The sequence below is a fragment of the Saccostrea echinata genome, unplaced genomic scaffold (assembly GCF_033153115.1).
Source record: "Saccostrea echinata isolate AGI-Se365-2 ecotype Australia unplaced genomic scaffold, CSIRO_AGI_Sech_v1 ptg000016l, whole genome shotgun sequence".
Classification (NCBI taxonomy): domain Eukaryota; kingdom Metazoa; phylum Mollusca; class Bivalvia; order Ostreida; family Ostreidae; genus Saccostrea; species Saccostrea echinata.
The window spans coordinates 26655621-26682683 of record NW_026889765.1 but is presented as its reverse complement, the minus strand read 5'-3'; the positions used below and the strand labels follow the sequence as shown (position 1 = coordinate 26682683).

At 31.5% G+C, this 27063-nt stretch overlaps 3 protein-coding genes across 7 annotated transcripts in view; 1 reads left to right on the top strand and 2 right to left on the bottom strand.

The window, feature by feature from the left end:
* Window positions 1–224: 224 nt before the first annotated feature.
* Window positions 225–2996, bottom strand: LOC133189067 (M-phase inducer phosphatase 1-like). Its single transcript, XM_061324503.1, has 8 exons — window positions 2856–2996; window positions 2438–2494; window positions 1942–2103; window positions 1493–1642; window positions 1176–1274; window positions 908–1044; window positions 610–727; window positions 225–383 (listed from the first exon to the last, which is right to left on the bottom strand). The coding sequence occupies exons 1-8, from the start codon at window positions 2994–2996 to the stop codon at window positions 249–251; spliced, it is 999 nt and encodes a 332-aa protein (XP_061180487.1). The 3' UTR covers window positions 225–248.
* Window positions 2997–11736: 8740 nt separating this feature from the next.
* On the top strand, window positions 11737–14769 carry LOC133188258 (M-phase inducer phosphatase-like). The gene is made up of 9 exons (XM_061323631.1): window positions 11737–11759; window positions 11938–11989; window positions 12310–12477; window positions 12809–13006; window positions 13376–13537; window positions 13882–13980; window positions 14156–14289; window positions 14411–14528; window positions 14632–14769. The coding sequence occupies exons 1-9, from the start codon at window positions 11737–11739 to the stop codon at window positions 14764–14766; spliced, it is 1089 nt and encodes a 362-aa protein (XP_061179615.1). The 3' UTR covers window positions 14767–14769.
* Window positions 14770–19783: 5014 nt separating this feature from the next.
* LOC133188603 (BTB/POZ domain-containing protein 16-like) overlaps window positions 19784–27063 on the bottom strand; it is a 48264-nt gene continuing 40984 nt past the window's right edge. For 2 of the 5 annotated variants that reach the window (XM_061324092.1, XM_061324094.1), the window contains 6 exons: window positions 25077–25159; window positions 24554–24640; window positions 23499–23576; window positions 21490–21588; window positions 21152–21340; window positions 19785–20999 (listed from right to left, as the gene is read on the bottom strand). In XM_061324092.1, coding sequence (XP_061180076.1) covers window positions 20931–20999; window positions 21152–21340; window positions 21490–21588; window positions 23499–23576; window positions 24554–24640; window positions 25077–25159 — 605 coding nt within the window. In that variant the 3' untranslated portion in view covers window positions 19785–20930. Of the gene's footprint in view, window positions 21000–21151; window positions 21341–21489; window positions 21589–23498; window positions 23577–24553; window positions 24641–25076; window positions 25160–27063 lie in introns of all 5 variants that reach the window. The other 3 variants (XM_061324093.1, XM_061324095.1, XM_061324096.1) reach the window with 3 other exon arrangements.

The following is a 27063-nucleotide window of genomic DNA, read 5'->3' as shown; positions in this document are numbered from 1 at the left end:
TTCCTGTCCAAAAATTCATTCTTAAGAAACGCTGCATTTTTGTGAGCAAAAACGGTACAACAACTTAAGTTACTCATTCAAACTGTCTTAAACTTTGCGTAAGAATATGGTTTGTTTAGGACCACAGAAAACACCTCCACGCTGAAAAGACACTGTGCTTTAATGCAACCCTTGGACCCACCAGGACTTGGACTGGAAGTGATAGAAGTTATCAGAGCTTCCATGCTATTAAATACGCAAATGGACACTCAGAAAAGACGATGCCCCATACTGCGACGCTTGGATCCGCCACTCCAGGACTTGGATTTGGACCGGAAATGACGCAAGTCATCGGAGAAATCTTTGTGAAGCATTGGCGTGTACCCCTGAGGCTCACATAAATTCTGAAATAAAAAGGAAAAATATTAAATACAAAGATTACACATGACTTTGTGAATAATTCAATATAAAATCTTTTTAACTTAGTATAAGATTAATACAATTTTTAAAATGATTTTTGAAAACTTTTTCATATTTTCATTTTTTTTAAATACATGTACAAACAATGGATCGTGCATTCAAATTTTCAAAATCTTATAAATTATCATTAAATGATTTATTAGATTCTACCTTATGTGTCTCGTAGAAGGCCTTGAACCCGTTGTGCATGACGTAGACTTCCGGAAAGTTGAGATAGGGATAGTTCTCCTTGTTTAGGTTCCGGTCAGCCTCTCTCACTTTGCGACACCTGCATTATAAATAAGTCATATTTAGTTTGATATGAAAAATAGCATGAGATATTCATATTCAATTATTCATTATTTCTTTTGCTCATTCACTTTTATTCAAATTTATTTACTAGAATACTTTGAATACTAACATACTAGTCCTGTAAAAATTGGTGAAAAGAAAGACATTGTGTACTTACATTCGTGGACCTCTTTCAGAAGAGAACTCGCAGTAGAAGATGACAATATGACGTTTGCCGGCAGCCGTATTGCGCATGCTCTGATGATGTTCCAAAATACTTTGGATACCCTCTGGTCGATGAACGTTAATGGCACCCTATAAAAGCAAATAAGTCATTTTAATCATATGACACATCTTAAAGTACAAACTCACAAAGTATACTGTTCATTTGTTTTTTTTTCTCTTTCTTAATTTTAATTTTAAAAACTAAAGGGAGAAAAACTTACAGGCACATGACCGCCTTCGTACTCATATGGATATCTGCAGTCGACAATGAGGTAACTCCCAATGACGTCATCATACTTCCCGGAAATAATATCTACAACCTGTGAAACATTAAATCAGATAATTAATTAATATGTTTTAATAAAAGTTTTTTTTTCTTGGAAAAAGGGATGATACATGTATTGTGATTACCCAAAATGATCCTTTACTCATTAAGTTGTGTGAAACATTTTTTGATTCATCAAGTCACTCAAGCGCAATTTATAAGGAATTAACTCATTTACTTGAAATGCAGTACTGTACTTGTGATATTTCTTACCGTATCATTCGTGATGCTCTTCAGATCCGAGTGCTTTCCAGGAATTGTTGGAAGACTACATGTCTGACTTCCGTCTCCAATAAGATCCGACGTCTCCACCATTCTCCCCACTGCAGCTTTAATATCATCCTGGTCATCTAAGGGTTTGTCCTGTTGAAATAATGAAAAAAAAATTGTCATTCTTAAATCTTGGAGAAATTTAAATTAACAAATCATTTTCTTAAATACATTGTATCCTTGAATTGCCAAACTATTACTTTTTTCATCATACTCAAATCCCTTTAATTATCAACCTCTTTAAAATTGGATTTTTTAAAAAAAATTCAACAGGCATTTTTTATAAACTAAGTGTTTATAATACAATATACTACGTATATTACACATATACATGGAAAAAAAACTAAATTTAAAACGAAATGTGCAGTAAATTTTACTTTAGAATAACTTACACCAAAAGATAGGGACTTCTTGAGGCTCCGTCTACCATCGGCATATTTCGTTCGTTTCCGCAGACTTCCGTCGTCGGTTTCCGTTAATCTTTCTGTTCTTTTCAGTGGTCGTCGCATTTGAATGGAGGGCGATGGCGAAATGCTGGCAAATGGTCGCTCTAACTAAAATTAAACAGAAAAAATACATAAGCATACAGATTTCATGAATACTTCTTTCATACGAGACAAATTAATTAAAAGTTAAGGTCCATAAACCCTCTGCTCACTCATATAAAATGTTGCTTAAACTGATATATGTATGATTTTCCAAAAGAAATAGATTTTATAGGTAAAATACAAACAATTATAGCATAGATTGCAGGGCAAAATTGGACAAAAAAGACATTTCCAACTTGGCAAATTATAGAGGAATAATAGACATTTATGTTATGAAGAGTTACTGCTCTTATCAAAGTATCAATGAGCTTTAATTTCTTCAAGTAGAAAATTAGCTTACCAATGATTGTACTGTGGAAGTGTTGGTGTCCATGCTTGCTTCTTCAACTGTCGTAATCTGAAATATAATGAAACCTTTTATACGATTGTTTAAAAAAATCATATGATCTATTTTCTTCATAGTAATTAGACAATTTTGTTTTGTTAAATGGCCGATAATTAAATTTTCATTCGAACATAAAGAGAATAATTTAACATAGGAAAAATAAAATTATATATGAAATGAAAAAAATGAAAGTATTTTTAATATAGGCCTCATTGAATTGAATTTTTTAACTTATAATTTAAGTAAGATTTCAGTTTCATTGTTTTATTTGATGCAAATTCTTGAAATAATCTTAAATCGGTTACAATGAGAAAGTATCTCATATTCTTTTTTATTGAAGGGGTGTGTTTTTAAGCGCTAAAGATTACGATACCTCATCCATTCCAAGTCCCGAGTCTTCATCTTCGAACAGCGCCTGTTTGACATCAGAGAAAAGAACACGCCGAGGAAGAGGCAGGCACCCGAGGTCGAAGTCCGAGTCCATTACTGCATCTAACTTTCCAGGAGTATACATGTTGATTTTTGATACTACAAAAAAGAAAATAACTGTTGAAATCAGTTTAAATTTATTCCTTTGGGTAAATGAGTTTAATTAATCAAATTACAATTGCATATGTTTTCATATTAAGTCTTACATGTTGGTCTTGTTTCAGTCATTTACCAAACGAATAATTATTGATTTAGAATACCCAAGTTTTTATAGTCAAGCTATTTTCCGATTCTATGACGCGGAAATGATTTTTTCGTCTAGTAAATTTTGACATGTTTATGTGCGGTATTGAAAATTTAATCCTTTAATCCTTTTCCGTTAACTATCTTTTGCCTCGACACCAAAATTACTTTAACAAATTATCGATTTCACGGTCGAGGTGCGGGCAATATTGCACGATAGTGGTACAATATTACCTTGCAGTCAATGTTAGACGACCGCAGGCGAGGACCAATATACATGTATTCACAAACAATTTATCATATGTTTTACAGATGAATTAAGTAAATTAACATGGACTGCATTCTTTGAACCGTCTTAAAGATTATATTTTACAGATCATTAAAATAAATTAGAATATATCAAAGAAAGCTATTTTTAATTGTGCTATCGTTCCCTTTAGATACATACACGCTGCATGAAGATTTGGAATAAATGGCTGATCTTTCAGTAATTCTTATACTTTCAGGCATCATAAACAAAAATAAAAATATCATAACACATACTTGTTTATTTATTTTGCTAATTATGTTGTACAAAAGTTTCATTACATTTATAAATATATATATTTAAATCTTTATCTGGGTTGTACAGCATTTGACACGCTTCTATTGAGATTACGTCACATTTTATCGCCTAGAAATGACAATAACTGTACAAAACGTCAGGGTTAATATTTATAGAAAAAAAAACTGGTTACGATAATGTTTAGAGACCGGTTTCTGTTTTATTATAACACGGTTGACTCTTGTATTTACAGTTAAAAAATGATATATTATATAATCTGAAATTGTATACAGCATTTTAAACTGGTTTTGTTCGATTCGGTGTCGGAAATAATTTACAACATTGTCATATATAGTGTTTTAGCATGCATGTAACATGCATTTCTTTAGGTTTGAACTTGAATAAAACAAAATGTTATTTTGTATAATTTTTCAATTTACATTGTAGAAAAACAATACAAGGAATTGTACAGTGTTAGTCAGATTTTTCTTAATTTCTTTTAAATACAAGTGTTATTTTCTGATCTTTAGCGGATGCATTTTTTTTAAAAAAAGAAGGAAGGAAACGAATAATGAAGAAAAAATCTTAGTGTGTGTGTTTTGGGGGAGGTGTGTACATGTGTGTTTGAGTTGGGGGTTGTATGTGTAATGGAGAGTGGGGTACCTCTCGGTAGGGGAGGGACCTTTATAATTATAGCAAATAAGATAATGCTTAAAAAATAAAAACATGAAATTTTCAAATGGGGGGGGGGGTAGTTATTAAATCAATAGTATTCACAAAGTCGTATACGAAATGGGAGGGGGTCCTCTACATTACCACCCTATAATGTGCTTTTATTTATACAAATGTACTTGTATTGAGTTTTCGATTACTTGAAGAAACACACACAAATTTATACATCATGCAAGAACATAAATTACTTTTGAAAAGCTACATATGGAAAGAAATGTCTACCAAAGACACCCCCACTCCAAAATATATCTATATTAATTTGCGCTTGATTGTTTACTTTTCAGGAGGCTGAGGAAAAAAAATTTAACATTTTGATCAATGTTTAAATGAATTAAACTTTCAAAAAAATAACATGGAATAAAACACGTTAATTTGATAAATCAATAAGATTGACATAAAAATTCTTCATTTACAATTGTATAAGGCTGTCTCCTTAATACGATCATTAAGTATGCTACGTACATTACATACAAAGAGGAATAACTAAATTTACTAACAGTGTCAAACATTAACTTTGCTCTGTCTCAATTTAGAATATACGTATGTATACACCTATCCATTATAAAAATAATTTTATAGAGATAACATTTTTGAGAACCATCATAGTATATGAATAATAACCATCATATTATAATTACATATTTTTGCCGAGAAAACTTTCTAATAACCATCATATTTATGAAAAAATAAATAATAAGGAAAATAAATTTGTCATTTAAATTTGGGGAATGACTCAATTATTTATATTTACGAATACACGTTTCATTACTGTTCTAATATTAGCCTTCTACATTTTATAATACTTGTATTTTTTATGATTCTTGCAGTCCTGTCCCTTTTTTCAATCAAGATAAACCATATATATATTTACATCTGAAAGACATTGATCTTATTCTAGGAAGTATCAATATTTTTTCAAGTCGTCGCCAGGTTTCTGAAAAAGGCCCGGGGTACGCGCACGGTCAGGGAGATACATGTATACCCCTCATCTTATATATTTCTTTAATTTCTTTAATCGATACAGTTTTGGTGAGTGTTTGTGCATTCTTGAAGAAAAATTCACAAATTAAAGAAACCAAAACAATCTGTATTACTTTTAAAAGATTAAATATAGATAATTCATTTTGCTTAATTAATTAATTTTTCGATATTTTTAACTTGCTCTCGTACCCTAAGGGTTTAATTCATGTATTATTTCCAAATTAAATTCGATGGTGATTTTTAATTAGATTATTCGGTTAGAGTAGGTTTTGTTTTATTCGTTTGCTTATTTTTAATATTTAAAAATATATATGTATAATTTTCTTTACCTGTTCGTTCATTTAAAGAATAAATCTTGCACTGTAAACTATTTGCACTCAAACCAAAATCTACGGAAATTGAATCATTTTGAAAACTGTTCACAGAAAAAGAGACGGACGAGACAGAGAAAGTAAATTTATCTTTTGGTTTTTGAGCGGTGAACCTGATTTATATTAATGTATAATCTTAATTTTTTTTAAAGATACAATCATCTTAATGTTCATAATACTAGATACTTACTCGGGTTATGTCTTCAAAGGAACTGACAAAATGAGACAAGACGGATGGTCTTATATATGGTTCATCTTTAGACACTGACAGCGCATCAAATTATTCACTCGTCGATCTCACCTCTCAAATCGACACTGAGGCCCAAGCTAGGGGCAGTTAGCCTCAGAATTGAATGGGTTAACAAAGTTCACCCCCCTGCCGTCAGCAAGCCGCGGGAGTTAACGAGATGTCAGTGGGAGGCGAACAAACAAATGATTTAAGTTAATAATAAGTATAACATTACACGAGAATACACCCAAGCTATATGCCAAAATAAGAAAGGGGACTATGCTCAAACGGACTCCTACTTATTTCTTTTGATTAGTTTTATTAATAAAGCACAAAAATAGAGAATACGCCAAAGCTACATGTATATGCCAAAATTCAAAATCCGAGCCATGCTTAAACGGACCCCTACCACTTATAAGATTTTTTTTAAATGAATGAATGAATTTATTTCTTTTAATTAGTTTTAATAATAAAACAAAAATGCACGGATTTGGAACTACATGTATACATGAAGGTGACAATTAGTACATTTTAAGGTCTTTCAGATCACAAGACATTAATTTTCATACAAGAATTGATTATCTTATGAAAAAAAAAAAAACTGAAAATGAAATTTGAAATTATTTTATTCGAACCTAAATTAAAGTAGACGAACTCGAACTTAAAAATTACCAGAGATTTCCCGATAAATATGGCAATTCATTGCAGTCATGACAATATTTAACTGGACGGATATCTGGTTTTAAAAACATTATTATTTTTTTTAAGATGAAAATGAAAAAAAATCCACCCTTCCCAAGTGTCGGTCAAAAGAATTAATGCCCATTCCTATATATAGTACTTAAAGGAAAAATGCACATATTTTTTTTCAATATTTTCCTTCTAAAGTTTTTTTTTATTGATCAAAAATTAAAATTACAGGAGAAAAAACCAGGAGGAAATTAATATATACATGAAAGAAAAACAGTAAGCAATTCCATATGTACATGTATATGTTATGCTAAAAAAAAAAGTTAAAAAATTTATCGATTATCCGGCCCATCGGGCCTATACAAGATGTAAATTTATACATGTACATAAAGAAAAGAAAAATAGTACCATACTTAGCAATTAACAAAAAAATAAATACGTGTGTTCACTGTCATTTCACCACTTAATTATCTTCTTAATTATTTATGAGAAATTGGAGGATATGAATGTACACACCATTCCTATGTTTTTTTTCCACATGTATAATTATAGCGCAAATTGGGTTATTACACAATATATATGATTTTGAAACCGTTACATGTAAGATGTTCAATCGTTTAATTATGAAATTGTTTCAATACAAATTGCGAGCAAAGTTTTTATAAACAAAAAATGAAATATAAAAACAAATGCCAGATTTCTTTTTTATTCATTCATTTATTTACTTATAAGAATAGGCTTCTGCAAATAGGATTTCACAATAATTTATGTTTCTATCTGGATTATATTTTTCTCGCTTACTTAATGTCAATTTCTTAGCCAGCCTGTTACTTTTATATTCGATGCCTTTAAAACCCATCAGAACTTTACGAATGAAAAGGACATTATGATATACAAATTCATTTTCATATATGGGCATATTTTATTAACTGACATTGTTTAAACTGCGTTTTCTTTCTTTGGGCTTTGAGTGAGAAACGAAACTTTTTGTACTCTGTATCGACAAACAATATAGTTAAATGTATATATCACTAAAATACATAACTTACTCACAATTTACATTTAAATTGCATTTAAATATTAAATAGCAGCACATAAAATATACCATAACTTTATATAGAATAAATCAAGAGAGAGAGAATACCCTCCTTTTTTCTATTTTCTTATTTACAATAAGTTAAATTTAAAAAAATAAAAGGATTTTTTAAATTAAGATAAAAACACGCCTTACCTTTTAATCTGTTAAATACGATGTCCTTGAAATAAGCAACAGGAGATTTTCACGTGAAACTTCTGTAACAACTTTCCCACCAAAACACCGCGTGGAGAAAAACCAAAAGCTCAAAAGTTTCAAAGGAATTTCCGAAAGTTTATACAAATACAAAATATGGAGATCTTAATTTTGAGAGTTTAAACGGTTTCGAAAAACTTCTCTCTGCTGAGGTACCGCGAACGTAGAATTTGTTATTTTTAGGACTTGGACAGTTTTTATAGCGGGATATTACAGGGGCCATCAAAGCTGCCGCGCCACGTGCGGTTTTTAATTGTTAATTACAGGTAAACGGTAGTCACACAGATTGTTGGGGAGCAATTAATTCTCTTTGTTTTTACAATCGATCTGTAACGGTCCGATTGTTGTAAATCTACTTCTACTTATTACGTTTAGTAGGGGGGCTGAATACTCTAAATTTAATTACCCTAAAAAGAATTGCCAGATTTTTTTAGTTTGAAATAAAAAGTATAACTTCACCGAATATACGAACAAATGAATAAACAATAATTAAAATCATATGTTCAAATTTTCTCATTTAATTACCAAAAATTCAAATTTAGATTTCTAATATATACAACTTTAAAAAAATTGCAAATATATTCAACCAAAAAACAACAAAATTAAAAAAAATAAATAAATAAATTTGAGTTACCAAACTATGCAGAATTTTGTTATAGAAACGATGTTCGGTAAATTCCTTGTATAAGCAATGGCGCTACATGTAGTTAGAGTACGTGCACTTGGTCCCTGGCTTATTGCCTAGCAAGTTTGTTTCTGATGATAATTTAATATTTACATGTAAATGTTACACAAGCATTGTTAGAAATATCTTTAAATAGAATAAAAGAATTTTAGAAAAAATACGATAATAAATTTTCATGTTTTTCAATCCAATATTTCTTTGTTTCTGTGTCATTTTTATATAGCCTTTGTAATTTTCCTTTTGCCATAAAGTTTTAAGCCCTTTTTTTCCAACTACTGTAGAAGAAATCTGAGCTTACCAGATGGATTATAAAGAAATATACACATATGAATTAATCTTAATATTATAATTATTCCTTCTACGAAAAATTAAGAAGCACATTTAAAAATGCAGTAGGAAATATCTACTGTAAATGGGAGATATATTTTATATTATAGTACATGTATAAAGAGAACTCATTGATGTCTGTATTAGGATAGGATATACATTCATCTTTAATGTTCTAATATTACAATAAAGACTAATATGCTTCCAGCTACAGCTAACATAAGTCTTCAAGAAATATATGTTCTCTAAGATCTTAAAGTATTGACATTGGAATAGCACTCCAAATTAGTCGACAACGAGTCCGAATAAATCGGCCATGAGAAAAAACACAAGAAAAATGTACTCTCCACGATAAATGGATACTTGACACCTTGTAATAAAAAAAATCTTTTAAGGATTGCATAATCATCTCAGTTTTATACAAATTGTGTCATCTTATACAAAGCTATTGGAGGTTTTATCCAATTACATCAGGTAAAGTGGCGAAATTGGAGAAAGAAATCGTTAAATTTCTAAATGATTAGACAAAGCAATATTGATGACCTCGTTAGGACAATTAACGGTACGAAATTGACACCGTGGTCTCAGGGATCGCAGAGTGAAGGATACCCCAAGCGGAATAATTTCTGGCAAGGTGTGGAGGTTCTAAAAATTAAGGCGCGAGTTTTTCCTGTCCTGTCAACGAAAATTGTCGTAATTTTGTACTTTTATACTTATCATTAATTTTCCATAACTATTGCTGCAATAATTATAGAATTTCAAGTATATATACTGGTCAACGCTGGTGTATCAACTACTCAGATTATCAGAGACGATCTTATTAATTTTGGTAAAGTCACAAAACTTTGACGGCAATATATTCTGATATTCCAAACCATTGACAAAGGTAAGATTTTTTCTTTTTCCTAATTTCAAATTTTTAAAGCTTTAAAAAAAAAAAACAAACAAACAAAATTTAAGCTTTAACTTCTACTGAAGTCATAATATTACATGTCCATATAGAAAAGGTCAAAATTTAATATAAACTTCTCAGAAATTTTATTAAAGAACTATATCGTACTGGATAACTATGGATATGAATTATTTAATTGTTAAAATTTATCAGAATAATAAAACTGAAAATACCGGTAATAAAAACGGTTCAATTAGGTTGTAGTCTTTGATATTAATTGACATTTTTTCATAGAAAACATACTCGCTGTAAACTTACATGCATGTAAGTTGCATGTACATGTAATAAATCTCCGAAATGTTTCTTTGTCTTGTTAAACCAGTTTCTTGAAATGACACGTTTTTGTACCCGGCATTTTCTGTTAATCCTATGGATTACATTTCAAACGTGTAGAATTTCTTGTTTAACATGTACATTTTGTACGTCCAAATAATATGTCGCAATTTTATCATGTTGACGAGGAAAATGAACAAGTGTATGATCTCGGAATGAGAAATTAAATTATATCTACATTATTCATTAACATAATTAAATCCAATTTTGAAAAAAAGAAGAAAAAACTTAAAGGAGTACGGGGGCGGGGTGGGGTGGGGCTTCAATACAGGACAAAAAAAAAGAAATGAAAAAAAAAATTGGACCTATTCTTTTCTTTAAAAAAATCTGGATAAAACTTACGGTTCTTCGAGTGTGATGTTTCCATATTTCAATAAACCGAAGAATTAAAAGCTTGTATTTAAAACTCTTCATACATTTGTAGATATATGTCAGAATACATTGACACATATTTATAGAAATTCATGTACATGACGACGTTTTCTCATTGAGAAAAAAAGGAATTCATGTCTGTAATAAGTTAGGAAAATCGTAATGGCAATGAATTGTATGTAATGATCAACCACTTTTTATTGTGTTGCGGGGTATGTAAAGATATTCAAGTGTAGAAAATGACATTTAATTGAACCCGTATTGCATTAAAAACTTTTATATCTAAGAAAATACACAAAACAAGAAAAATGAGAAGAACTTGAACTTCGTAGCGCTTGTTAATCTTACAATAAATAAACGAACAAAAAGCATATATAGGATCAATAAAGTTTTTCACATGGTTTTATCAACGACTTATAAATTCACTAAGAAGAAAAAAAAAATGTATTGAATATTCACTGTGTAATGAAAGTCGATTTAGGAAAAAATTAAATGAAGACTTTTTAATTCATGATTTAATGTCAAGTTCTTTTGTAAGTATTGAAATTACACTTTCTATTGATAAACAAGATGTATATCATCAAGATATACCTGAAAGGCAGGGTGATAATCGATTTCTAATATTTCACGACAGTAATGGTGTTCAACAAGGTTGTCCATTCCCGCTACTCGCTTTCATATCTAGTTAGAAGTTCTGACATATTGCCGGTGGCACAATGACTGTATACCGTTAGGCAAAAACTTATATTTCTTATCACCAAATCTATGACCAAAATATTATAAAAATATTTTCTCAAAAGCAGCAAATTTAACAGTTACTGGTTTTGAATGAAATAGTATTTGGCGCACCGAAGTGTCAATTTTCAAACAAAGATGAATAGATAACATGTCAGAAATTTCAACAGTATATAAACCAAGAATGCACATGTCTTTACCATAGAGTTTCAGTGTTTCTACATGTTCCCGTGACCAACGTTGGATTATCAACTTAAAATGTATACTTAACTGTTTGTCTTTAATATTATATCAATATGGTTATTGTCAACTTAAGTTTTGTCTTAAATATTATATCAATATGGTTATTGTCAACTTAAAAATGTACTTAACTGATTTGTCATAAAAATTATACGAATGTGGATATTTCTACATTTTCTTTTCAATAAAATAATGTTTTTCAACATTGTATGAAGATATTAAAATCAGAGGAAATTGAAAGTTATCAAAAAGCTCTTTTTATTATTAAAACATTATATGCTGTATTTTGCTTTTAAAACAGGTTCCATACAACTAGTACGCCCGTTACAAAGAGGACCAGAGGAATGGAGCAAGTGAGTAAAATGATAAAGAGTGTATTCTTTCCTCCCACGTAGTCATAACTTAAACCAAAACCTTGTTGGAATGGAGGACATTACCTTAAAAACTTTTTGCGATATTTTATATTTTCAATTAATCAATTACTCAATCAATCTAGGGTAATATAGATATTTCTGCACTCATATTTACGTAATAGAATATTGAATTAAACAGTAATAATTTTTTTATTGAGTATAATGAATGTAAAATTAAATTTGGAGATAAAGACACTTCTAAAAACAATCTAATAATACAGTGAAGATGGTCTAAAACTTAAGTTTTTCTTCATGTACAGTCCATGATGAACGAGATGTCCCCCTTCCGGTTGGAGCAACTTCCATTTGACCTGGATGACCTCAGCCTCAGTTCCACCGACGTGTATCAGATGTTAACCCCTAAACAGAAAGGAATGAGGCCCCTCCCAGTGGACGAGGACTCCGGTCTGGGAATGGAAACGTTTGATGTAAGTAAACACATTCTAAATAATCTGAACAAGGACAGTCACTAAAAACAGTTCAAAATTCCATTCATAGATAGTAAAATACCAGTAAGAATGAATTGTTCATACATAAAATCATATAAACAAATCAAAAAAAATAATTAATAATCTGAACACACATCTATTTGCTAATTTATTTGTAATTCATTCTTTCAATGGTTACCGTACTTCAACCAATGCAATTATTTGCAATTCATTCATTCATTCATCACTGACTACCGTAGTTCAACCTACATGTATGCATACATTAAAACATTTTATATACATCCCTAAATGTATTCTTATCCCACGACAGACAATACAAGAAGAGTACACAGACCAAGACTTGTCTTTTGACATCGCAAAACAGATCACAGACACCCCATGTTCTAGAAGATCTTTGTTTGGTTTACAGAAGCGCCATCGTAGAGACAGTAAGGGTTCTCCCTTAACCAAGCGCCGGAAGCACGTGACCAGCAGCAGGAAGCGCATTCAGAAATCCCTGTCTTTTGGTGTACGTTCCAATTTTATCCTTTGATGGTAAAATCTATAAAAAAAAAGGGGGGGGGTTGGGGTTGGGGTGGATGAAATTACAGTTTTACGAGAGAAAAATACATTTCCATTTAAAATCTGACAGAATTCAAATAATGCGTAGGAAATTCTAATGAACAGGAAGCACAAATACTGACTAACCAATTAATTTACATAAAAAGGTTAATTTGACAATAAAATTTTGTAATCACTCATTTATTCTTGCTCTAGATAGCACAACTGCATAATATATTAGGAAATGACTTTAGGAATGAATAAGTTATATTGATGGGTAAAACATGCACTTTCCTCTGAAATATTCAAATTTTGCAATTCTTATTTTGTAAAACAGGACTGTCCCAGGAAGAGTCCACCCACTGACCAAAGTGAGGTTCTACAGTTTGTTGAACGAGTGACGCAGGAGGAAGATTTGGTAGGCGACGGAAGTGCAACCCACTCTCTACCCACAATACCCGGCAAACATGCCGACCTTAAGAGCGTAACAAACGAGACGGTACGTGCCATTGCAAATATTACATTCATTAAATTGTTCGTGTCCAAATGACGTATCCCTAGTATATAGAATGTCAGTTTATCACAGTTTGAGACAAACCTTGACATCTTTGCTTGTATTTTGAAAAAAATAAACTACGGGTTTAATCAATAATACGAAATTTTCAGATCTCTTTTGAAAAAGGGAAATTGAGGTAAAACAACAAAAAACACCTTTGATTTGATATTGTTCTTGTATTAAGCAACAAAGGACCGAACCGTGGTGTTGACTTCCCTAGTATTTTTGAGCTCGTTTTGTCATTTTTGTATGTTCTCTTGTGCTTAATATTCTACATCAATTTTCAGGTATCAAAATTAGTGAATGGGGAATTTGATGACGTAATTGGAAGTTATCAGATCATAGACTGTCGTTACCCTTATGAATACGAGGCCGGGCATGTAAAGGTAAACAATCATGATGTAGATTAATACTACTTAGTTTTGTAAAAAATGAACTACACTTCTGATATCATTTCAATTTCACCAAACTAATCTGTGCTTCATAAAAAAAAAAATCGAACAACTTTAAAGCAAGAAAATTTTCCCGCAATCGTCAAAATGCTAAAATTATACTTTTCAGAATGCCCTTAATCTGTATAAGGAAAGTGACGCGGAGACAATTCTCAGTTTCAAAGAGAACCAAGGAGACAATGAAGGAAAAAGGCATATCCTGATATTTTACTGCGAGTTTTCGTCCGAAAGAGGCCCAAAAATGTAATTCTGAAACAGACTTCTAAAATCTATCTTTCACAACAAAGTTTCTCTTATTGTATACAATTCATCCAATCATCTAACATAATTTTCCTCACCATAAATCTTTCGTATTCTATTCTAGGTATAGAAATGTAAGGAAAGCCGACAGAGCCATGAATCAGGACCAGTACCCGAAGCTTAACTTTCCAGAAATGTACTTGATGCACAATGGATATAAATGTTTCTTCGAAAATCAAAAGGTCAGTCTTTGTACATTTACCTTCCTCAAACTAATATTCATTAATTGAGGCTAAATTGCAGGGTAAATTCGGGCTAAAACTGAACCGAAACTTTTATTTACAGAGGTTTTGTGAGCCGGAAGACTACAAGCCGATGCTTCACAAGGAACATGCTCAGGATTTACGTCACTTCCGGGCCAAATCTAAGTCTTTCGCTGCTGGGGAGAAAAGAAAGAAAGCTAGCCGTCTTTCTTTTTAATGACATTGGTGCTAAATATATACAATTTTGATTTGATTTGAATTGTTTCATTTATGTATTTGTTGATTTGTCCATAGTTTATTTATTGGAACCATCGTGTGTTCCGCATTGTTATCTAATTTATTGTTTGAATGTGAAGTTTGTTTGTCTTGTGTGTATCTGTGAGTGACATATTTGTGTAAAAAAAAAATAAATATGAAATGAAAAAAAAATTCGTTATATCTTCATTTCCTTTTTTGAAGAGAATTCAAATGGTATGAATCAGTTTCGTACATGTATCTGGGTGAATTAACGGACGTGTGACCAGGAAGTTTTGAAAGTACTCACTTTTTTGAAACCTCATTAATGGTTTTAAATAAATATTCCGACACCTTTCTTTATCTCCAGATTGTAATGAAGAGATTGGGGATTCTCCCCCCCCCCCCCACACTACCACCACCGTTGGAAAGTAATATTAGGCTTTCAATATATTTAATTTAATTCTTGTGCTTTTGAATTCCGATTGACAGCGCTCAAAATATTCTTTTACTAGTAGTTAACAGCCAATCTGTGCCGAAACACAAAAGAGAAATTTATAATAGGTCCCTTTGAGCTTATTGACATATAGGAAATTTATTGAACCAGTCTAGTACTTGAACATGTTAAAGATTTAAGGGAGAAAAAAAACAACAACAAACGTTTTTTTAACTCTGAAAGGATACCCACGATGAACATATTTAACGAAATTATTTTGAGTCCATTCAAAAACAGAAAATGTTAATAACCTTTCCGAAATCTCTGCAAAGAAAATATGGCAACATATACTTGCTCCTCTCGCATCTTCGACAACAGCGTGAGAGTGCCAAAATATAGGGACATCAATACATGGAAAAGGGAATGTGAATACGACAATATCTGGGAGCAAGAATGTGAGAACTAAATTAATGGAGAGGGGGGGGGGGGTGAGGACGAAAATATATGTGAAGAATCAGAATGTGAGGACGACAATACATTGGAGGTAGATTATGAGGACAATAAAACAAGGAAGGGACGTTAGGACTGCAATACATGGGAGCCAGAATGTGAGTGTAAATACATGGGAGAGGGAATTTGAGGACACAATACACGGGAGAAGGAATATGTGAGAACAACAATATATGGGAGAGGGAATGTGAGGACAACAATACCTGGGAGAGGGAATGTGAGGACAACAATACATGGGAGAGGAATGTGAGGACAATACATGGGAGAGGGAATGTGAGGACAACAATACATGGGAGAGGGAATGTGAGGACAACAATACTAAGGGAGAGGGAATCTGAGGACAACAATACTAAGGGAGAGGGAATCTGAGGACAACAATACATGGGAAAGGGAATGTGAGGACAACAATACATGGGAAAGGGAATGTGAGGACAACAATACATGGGAAAGGAAATGTGAGGACAACAATACCTGGGAGAGGGAATGTGAGGACAATAATATCTGGGAGAGGGAATGTGAGGACAATAATACATGTGGAGGGAATGTGAGGACAAAACACATGGGCGAAGGAATGTGAGGGCAACAATACATGGGAGAGAGAATGTGAGGACAACAATACATGGGAGTGAGAATGTGAGGATGACAATATACATTGGAGGGAGAAAGTGAAGACATCAATGCAAGGGAGGGACATTGTTAGGAGGACAATACATTGGATCAAGAATGTGGTGTTGACATTATACGGGAGAATGTTAACCTGGTAGTGAGATAGGCATGAAGACGACAATACATGAAAGCAAAAATGTGAGAATAACAAATCATGGGATCAAAATATAAGGACGACAATACATGTGAGTCAGAATGTGATGACAACAATATTTGGCATTGAGAATGTGAAGGAAAAAAAAAACACATGGAAGCGAGATGTAAAGACAACAATACGAGAGAGCAAAAATTTGAGGACAAAACATGGTAGAGAGATTGTGAGGACGACAATACATAGGGCCAGAATGTGAGGACAATACATGGGAGCCAGAATGTGGGGACAACTAAAAGAGAGAAAGTGAGGACAAAACATGGGATTGAGAATATGAGGATGGCTATACATTTGAGAAAGAATACATCTGAGAGGCAATGTGAAGGTGACGATACATGTATATGGGAGTGAAAATGGTTCTGCATACCCAACACACGGACTCTGAGTCTGAATGTGAGGTGTTGTTGCACACAGATAACCATGTATAGGCAAGGATTCCGTCTCCCAGAGAGACGTTTTTTTTAACTTATAAGATCTGAATGATTGTGAAATGGGGTTTGCTTAAGACTTTTTATTTTTTACAGAGCATGCTCGTTCCTAACTTTTGTTCAAATCAAATTAGAGGGATTCAGGATCATGAACTAGCTTGTCTTTTTACTCTAATTAAAGGATATACTTAACTAATAGATATCAGCTGGAATTGTACTTGCCGTGAAACCAATAATTTCGTGGGGGTTTAATTTTCGAGACCCACGATTTCATGTCCAACACGAAATAAAATATATATATATATATATATATATATATATATATATATATATATATATATATATATATATATATATATATATATATATATATATATATATATATATATGTATATATATATATATATATATATATATATATATATATATATATATATATATATATATATATATATATATATATATATATATATATATATATATATATAACTACACAACAATTCTTCATTCATGAAATCAAGTCCCCACAAAGCCATATTTTTTCCTCAAACGTCGTAAATAAGACCCCACAAAAATATGTGATTTTACAATATATGTCAAATTGGGATGATTTTGTCACTTTTGAACCAGATGTAGCAAGTCTAATATAGAAGCCATTTGAAATATTTATTCTTGGATTTCAATGTAATGTTGACACTGAAAAAGTTTTTGCTGATTAATGACTTAAGCTGGGCTTTAACTTTACAGTCTCATATCATTTAAAGTGTCATCACTGTGATGAATAAAGGCATGGATTTTTATTAAATTCTTTCTCAGGTTGACTAAACTTAGGCTAAATTTAATTTAGGTTAAATTACAATAGAATTGTTCATAGTCATTTGATTCTTAATTAGAAACTATTAGGAATTGTAAAACGATATTGTAGATATATGTACATGACTGTATGTTTTACAGAAAATGAATAGGTCGCACTCATATATATAATTCCAAACTTTTAAAATTCTAAAACTAATCATTATATTGATAATGTCAAGCATTGTAAAATTTGGTTTCAGTCTCCACCTTAGATCTACAGTTACTGTAACATCAGGAGATTCTCAAAGATCCTGACCAAGATATAGGTGAATGCAAAGAACTCCTCACTCCATATATGGTATGTCATACGACTTTTTCCCACACAGGTTTCCCAAATCCGTGTCTCCCTACATGGAAAATGACACGGGTTTCTAGCACAGGTTTTCAGACTCCGCGAGTCCATATAAGAAAACTATCACGGGTGTTCAGAATCCGTGAGTCTATATATAAGAAAACTAGCTTTTTGGCACGGGTTAATTGAGTAATAAATGTGTGATCTAATTCAAATATTTCGGTCAATATCCTTTGCCCTGTCCGTGTCTCGACCACTTTTGACACAGCTTTCTATACGAAGGAGCACAACTGCTACAGTCACGGGTTTCTGGAAGCTGAATTCGCGCCTGTGCAGTGTCTAAGCCGCATGGACTCTTCCGTACAGGAAGTGTTACAAAATAGCCATTTTCCTTACTTTTATAATTTGAGAAAAATCATCTTAAACCATTTTACTTTTGACTAAAATGGACACTAATAACCAAAAATTGAAGTTACCAGAGAAAATTTTACTCAGAAAGGTTCTTCATACAAATTTTTATCCATGCACAATGGTTTATTACAAGTCTTTGATTTCTATCATGTCAATTGAGCAATAATATTCAACTTATCAGCTGTGAAAATACGTGATTTTTCGGGTTTATTGGAAAACATCATAGGAAAGATTTACTGTAATACATGTAAATCAACACATAAATTTGTGTCACTGACATGGCTTCCTTCTTTAAACCAAGGTCAAACTTTTTACATACAGAAGATCAAAATGAGAGATACATGCAAGTCTTTTGCATTCTTTAATTCCCCCTTTGCAAACCTCATTATCTCGAACTCGATGGGGCCGAGAAAAAACTTCGAGATATCCAAGTTTTAGAGATATTGAGGGTAAAATACATAAGAAATATTTGGTTAGGACTTCCCAATCCCTTTTGACATATCCATGGTATTCGAGATATCCATGTTCCAGATACAGATGTTCAACTGTACATCCATTCCCAATCACCGCTGGAAACTATCATGTTTTGGCAAATACAAAATAAAATTATTTAAATTTAGCATTTATTCACAACAACCAAATAAATTGTTTATAGAATTACACAACAAAATGGCCACTTGAAAGTATCACAGATATATATATGAAAATAATTTATAAAGTTAACAGTATATATTTCAAATTACAAGCAGAGGAAGAAATTGTATGTTAAATAAATACAAAAACATCAAGTTTCTGAATTTGTATATGTAACAGACCAGTGCTAGCACTCATTTCAGATCTGATGCTAGTGTTGTGCTTTTGGAAAAAAAAAATTTCTTCATATAAAAAAAAATACAATTTTTTAAAATAAATAAAGAAACAGATTGTATATAGCATGCACTTTTTTTTTTTTTTTAAATTTCTCTGCCTCAAAGTAATATTCATCCATCTTTGTTCATTTTAAATTAAAATATCGTTATGATAGAAATTAAATTTTCAATGTGCATGCTGCTTCAAGGAAATATACCTGGTCGATGTATAAAACCTATATTTATAAAATATGATCTATAATCATAAAAGTTATGAAAATAAAATTGAAAAAGCATATTTTAGTAAATCTAAATTAAAAAAAAATATTTTGTTCAGCACTGAAGTATATGTAGCACATTATCTGATGAAGAAGCTAAATATATATATACTGTATAAATATATCTATATTTAAAAAGTTTCGTACATTAGAAAAATATTATGTAAATCTGAAATTAAAAAAAATTCTCATGAAAACTGTAAATTATTTGGCCATAAATATGAAGTCTTTTGGCTATTATTTAAATATTTTAACTGCTCAAAGTACAAGCTCATCAACAACAAATAAATACAAATCATACTACATAATTTATAACAAATTTTAAAACAAGAACAAACTGTCTCCTATCCCAAGAAAAACAAAGTGTAAAAAGCACGGACTCAAACAACAGGATGTGCCACCAGCAATATACCATATCCAGAGTGGGCGGTGTGAACACAACAATTTACCAATAAACAGTCATAAACACAGAATTATACTAATGATGAACACTGTATTCAACTCGTTATACAGTCACGGAGAAATAATGGAGAGAAAATCAACACATATGTATTACAGATCTTTTTTTTTTAGAGGCAAAAAGTGGAGTACTATGCTTCTTCTATACATAAAATATTTATACAAAAAATATGTATATTTATTAAAGCAAACTTGGCACTAAATGTCTTGAAACATATTTTAACAGGCAGGTACTATAAATAATACTTCTTCATCTACCAGCCCTAAAAAAAAATTACCTTTGCATAAATTTCAGCTGTTCATATCTCACTCAACTGAATAATCTTATTTCAAAAACAACAAGCTTTCGATATTACATCTTAATCACCACAAATATTACAAGCTTTGTTTTTTTTTTTTTTTATCACAACCTTACAGTACAATAAAGAAAAAAAATACTTGGAATCAAGCAAATGAGGTTGAACTGTACTGAACACTTGCAACAACAGGATATATAAGCACTAATATAATATATATATATATGTATATATATCTGGAACAACACAAACAACAATTTATCACGGATGATAATGGCACATAAAGGGAGGTAAGTGTGAAAATAAAATTCATATTTCATTTTCGTGCAACAGGAAATGACCACACTAAATCAAAACAATGAATGAAAACAAAAATAAAGAAATACTTTGACTTTAAATTCTTAGAAAGAGTATTGATAAAAGGCAATGGAAGCTAGCTTTAATTAAGGACCAATATTTGAGCAAATATTTCTAGACACTTTTAGTTTTTTTTTTCTCTCAGATTATGTAGCAACTCTCAAGAAGATGGGAACATCACAGCAAAAGTGACATAAACTGGACAATCCAACTTCTCCATCTTTAAGCACTGTCAATTAAGAAAATAAAAAAAGACATCACATACAGTCAAACTTCTACATGTAACTTTCAGGAGGACTGAATTTCAGATTTAAATCAACCTGAAAAAAACCCAAACAAACCAAACCAAAACAAAACAAAACAAAAACACTAAGTTCCTACCTCACTTCTACTTGTTTTGTCTCCAAGTCCAAATTTCTGGCTTACAATTCCTGTGGTCCTTACAGAGTTATCCCCCTTATTGTACTGTTGTACCGTAATACAGTAACGAACCTCTCTGTCTGGCCTCATGGAGAATGTGTGCCTCTCACACTGACGGAAACTCAAAATGGGGTCACCAGGTCGCAGTCTCTGTTAAAAAAATATTCAGTCATATTTTTCAAACAATTTTTAAATGATCGGAGATGGATGTCCCTTTAACCTGAAATCTATACTTAACTTTTTGCAGTTGACACTTTGCATTTAATTAAAATAATTAGAAATAAAATTCCTGTAAATACCTGCATATAGAACGACACATGTCCTGCACTACTTCTAATGGCCTTCAGCTCAAAGTGGAAGCCATGAAGGGAGAGAACTTCAGAGTGATAGTGGGGCTCCTAAAGCCAAAAAAAACCTTTCTTTACACAATTTGAAAAAGGTCTTAGACAACCTATAATTCATTCATAACATGCATATTCTAGGAAGTCTAAATATAATCTAATGCAGAAAGTTGATTACTTTTGCTACTTCTTGAAAATTCATTTTCTCTTGGCTATTTAGTTATGATGTAACAGCTAGATCTTGAAAGGACAAATACCACCACAGGGCACCAGAAAGGGGGCTCACTTTAAAATAGCTTCAATAGAAACTCTGCAATCTTGCTAATAAATTATACTGCAAAGTCCCCTGGCCTAAATCTTATACATGTATAAATGGAAAAATTGGATGAAAGTTGTAATATATTCTGGTCAAGGGTAACTCACTTTGATGTGTTGAGGATAAAAATTCATCCACAGTCCAAGCATCAAAATGTCAAAGCCAAAAGAATACTAGTACATGTATTATGCAAAGAATCATGACCTACATCTTGGTCACCTGTATGCCAAGTATGACCTCCTGATACTCCTTAAGGTTTTCTTTAAAACTATTATATTTCTGAGATACTTCTCTAAATTCTGTGACCTTGACCCTGCCTTAATGACTTATTATCAGGGTTATGCATTACTCTTGTCACATCCTATGGCCATCATCAACCCTTCACTAGAGAAATATGATATTTGGAATTTGGTTCATTGTAATGTAATGGACAAGAATTTTACACTCCAAACCCAGTTACCTTGACCTTGTCCAAATGACCATGGTGCAGGGTTGATATACATACAATGGTCACCAGCAATGTTTATTTCTAGCATAGTCTTCTAATGTTTCTATCTACATTAAAGTAAGGACTATAGCAATGATTTCATATTAATTTTCTAAAACCTCTGACCTTCACCTTGTTCAAATTATCCAGGGTTGGGTAAGGACATGTCCATGAGTCAAAAACTTCTACAAGCTTCTGCTGAGTGTAACTAGAACAACAATTTAATACTTTTGTACTCTAAGACCTTGACCTTGTTCATAATGACCTTGGTATCGTACCGGAGCAAATTTTCATGATAAAAGTGACCTTTGAATTAGGTATGAGCCTCTCAAGCTTTTCAGTTTCAAAGTTAAGTTCAGACAAGAATTTCACTCCTCTTACTTAGGAGTTATGCACAGTGAAATCTTTGAAAAGTCATAATTTTTTTTTTAATTTTGGCAAATCAATCCTAAAATACCAAATTCAAATGGTATATACTAACTCTACAAAGTTTGAAAAAAGTAGTTTCAAAGGTCATTCCTGGACAAAAAATATCTACAGACAGATGTATATTGTGTTTCCAGTAAACAACCCAAACTTCATCTACAGGGGTGAAAAAATGGATACTGTAGACATATTTTTTTTTCCACGTGGGATCAATTTATGCTATGGACGTGGTCAGAAATTTTCTGCGGAAGTTTGTAACAGCATACTTAAAGTGCATTTAAGACATATAATGGCACTCCAAGTAATCCACATAATTTTTACCCATGGATTAAATAGAAGTTGTGGTTCCGAGGAATTATGACCCTGTGGAAAAAGTATGTTTACAATATACAATATATATTTTATAATTATTATAATTTAATAAAAATGATTAATAATAATTAATTCTAGCTATTATTCTTAGTACTTCAGTATCAGTTTTTGACAAGAACTATATGGCACACTGTTAAAACACATATATGTATCTAAGTATAAATCTTTTGTATTTTAGCCCTGTATATATACAAGGCCTAGGGTGACAATCTTTTCTTATATTCCTGAATGATATAGAAAGAATTTCAAGGATATGAAAATATGATTACATTGTTGCTACTTATACATCAATATCTGTAAAAATCTCAGATTTTTCTTAGCTAGAATAAAAGTGGTTTAGAGTGTAAATTAGGACAAGTTCCTTACATCGTCTATGATGAAGCCCTGACGAACCGAGTAAGCGTTGAAGTTTCTGAGAGAGCCCATATCTCCTCCACCTTGTAGCTGTAAATATGACACACAATTTCATAGCAATAACACTAATCCTATCTACCTGGTTAATAAAACATACAAAGCACCATTACCTACGTGCATATAGCCAGCCATTTTGTAGAGTACAGTTCTAACTGCACATGTGCAATGGTTCAAGAAAAGGGGGCAATGAAATGGTATTTGTATCTGTTCCAAATGACTAATGGTATACCTATTTAGAATCTATTGACTACAACTATAGTCAATACTACAAATACATGTATCAATGAATTGGTAGGACTGATGCAAATCATCTTTCAGAAATAAAATGTGTCAGTGTAATATTTTCAGGATCATGGATTCAAATATTGGGGTCAAAATATATTGAAAAGATTGGTTGGGACTTTCAATGTTCTTCTGTAATCAGCATTTTCATGGTATTCAAGATATCAATGTTCAAAATACTGAAGTTCAAATGCATTGTGTTTGAAATAACATTAAGGGTCAATTATGTAAATTCTTTATGCCAATTATATTCTGACAAGCATTCAGGGAATGGAATATATTGTACATACTAATTAAGCATTGTAAAATATTGAATAGTGGAACAATATAGGTCCTATTCCAATTGCAATCAATGCAAAGTGTTACTTTTTGAGCAATTTTTCAGATTTTAATTTCAAACATTATAAATCTACGAAATGACTGGCACTTAGGTACTTATTAGCTCACTTGAAAATTTTTTGACCCCAGTTTATAGTCTTTGATATACTAGGGGTCAAATGTTTTTTTCAAGCACACAGCACCTATGTAACTTTACATACTGCAGAAAACAGTCTCATACATGTATTGTCAAATATGACATCTAAACTGATCTATATAAATCCATTAATTCTAAATTCTAACTATGATTACAGTACTAGTGTTATATTGTAAAACACCAAAACCATCCATCCCTTTGAAGCAACATGTTACACATGTTTACTTACTCAAGAATATCATCAACTTACAAAACTGTCCATTGTAAAACCTTGTCTTTTTGCCAAAGTTGCAAAATGGTCTTTATTTGCTGTAGGACTATCACCTCCATTTTGAAGCTCAGAACAGGAAACTCATAAAATTATTATTCACAAATATGTTCTCAATAAAGGGTGAAAATCCCATCATTTTATTACAGCAATTCTTACATGCATATAATCAAAATGATACAGAATGGTAATACTTTATATCTTGAATCTTTATTTCTTTGCAATCTGCTAGATAGAAAAGAATTAAGGTTCATCATCCCTCTGCTCTGCACTTTTATGCAAAAGATTTTCCCAAAGGAATTTAATTTATAATTAAAATGCATGCAATATCAGCATACCTTGCTGGCCTGGACAATACATGATAAATTAAAGGAATTGCAGTAATTTATTCCAGTGAGAGTTATCTCTCTTACATGGTCAGTGAACCTTAAAACTTCTCCTTTATTTCCCCTGTAAGACAGGAGGAACATATTCTGTCTATATATATGGAGTTCAGCATACTTACTGCATGGTAGTGTTGGGAAAGAAGGTCAATCAACTGTGACTGGGGCAAGATATTCATGATCTGCATATCCTGAATATGATTGGCTGAAATTCAAAGAATAACCACAGTGATTGTATGAAATTTGCAGACTAAGTAACAAAATTATGATAGAATGTTCTTCTTTCAAGAGGTAAACAGCTTTCTGATAAAATTTGTATACACAAATCAAATGTGAAACATTGTTGAAAATAAAATGAATGAAAAAAAAAATGATGCAGTTGGTAATGCATGCAAAAGAGGTTGTGTTGAGTTGAAGGGTGCAAATTACTGTGTATATCTTAATCATTTTTTTTTCCTTTTGGTGCAATATGTTTGAGAATATGTACATAGCAGAAGAGAATTTGAAAGAAAAGTATGGAGTCTAAAAATCTTTTATTCAAAGTAATAATACAGACATTAAACGTGGCCCTATACATTTTTCTACAAAATTTAGGTCTAAAAATACTAGAGAATGACTAAAAAAAAAAAATTCTACATGCATCTACTTTTAAGGAAAGATCCCCAACATTTTACACGAGAGTCTAATACTTTGGCACATCAACAGTCACCAATTCAAGCTTCAACTCAAAATATTGTCATCTATATTCATCATATTGCCTTGTTGTTTTGATTTTTTCCCTCTTAAATTTACATAGAATAGAAATAGGTATATTTATATCATTAATTGTCAGAGAAAATTAACATTTGACTAAATGAAAATGAAACCATGAAAATTTCTACTTTCATGCAAGAATGAAGAACTGGAAGTTCAATTAAAAAAAATATATATGTATATATACTACACAGATTTGATAGACTCATACTCTTACCAGAACATCTATAACACAAAAAGAAACACAATACAACATGTTGAATTGAAAATATATCAATGAATTTACAGGCTCTATGCAAATAATGGTAATTAGCAATGCTAGAAAAAGTTACAATGCAAAAACACAAGACGTTTGTAAACACTAATGCCCCTGTAATTATGACAGCTCAAAAGTAGGTCAAATGTACTCCAAGGGCATGAGGTAAAAAATGTTGGGACCCACAGAAATGTCTTGTAACAAGGAACATACAATTAGTTATGAGAAATAGAAAGCCCTAGCATCAACTGTTCAGAAGTTAAGGCCAAGGTTAAAATTTTTTTAACAGAAAGTCAAACTCAAAGGTCAAAGGTCATGAGGTCAAAAAATGTTGGTACCCAAAGAAAAGTCTCTTAAGGTATGTCACTCGTCAGCCTTTTAGAAAAGTTCAGTAAGAACCTCTTACTTAAAAACTATTTATTACAATTCAACCTTTATAACATATTTAAGTTAAACAATGTAAAATGTTCAACATTCAATTAAAAGACTGCTCGAAAATTGATAAAGAAGCAAGATTTATAAGGGACTATTTCTTGTGGTGGAAGGATATTAAGCAGAAAATTCTGCAAATCTACACATATTAAATTTAATATCTTGGAACTTTAGCCTCACATACTTTTACTCAGAGAATATTTTCCATTATGATATGCCTGGAATATTAAATATAGGTCTCAATTTATATTTTTATAACAAAATTTACACCTTCGCTCAACAAACTTTGCCAAGAAATGAAGATGTTTTAAAGAAGTCAAGATAAAATTTACACATTTTTTTGCCAGAAAATCGCATATTTTGACCAATATTTCAAAATTTACATCACTGACCCCAACTTTTTCTTTCATTATTTTAAACTACTCGATACTTTTGACCGATCAGCACTTAAGTCGTAAAAAGTTTGATACAAGAAAATATTCTATTGCCTATTTAGATTTTTAATACCCCAAATATGAGACTTTTTTAATGCAAAAAGGTCATTCAAAAATTTACGCGCATTAATTTGTATGATTTGTTCAATGATAAATATAATTCAAACTATTTTACGTAAAAAAAAGATTATGTTCATTGCCATGGTTACATCTGATAATTTTTTTTTTTTTAAT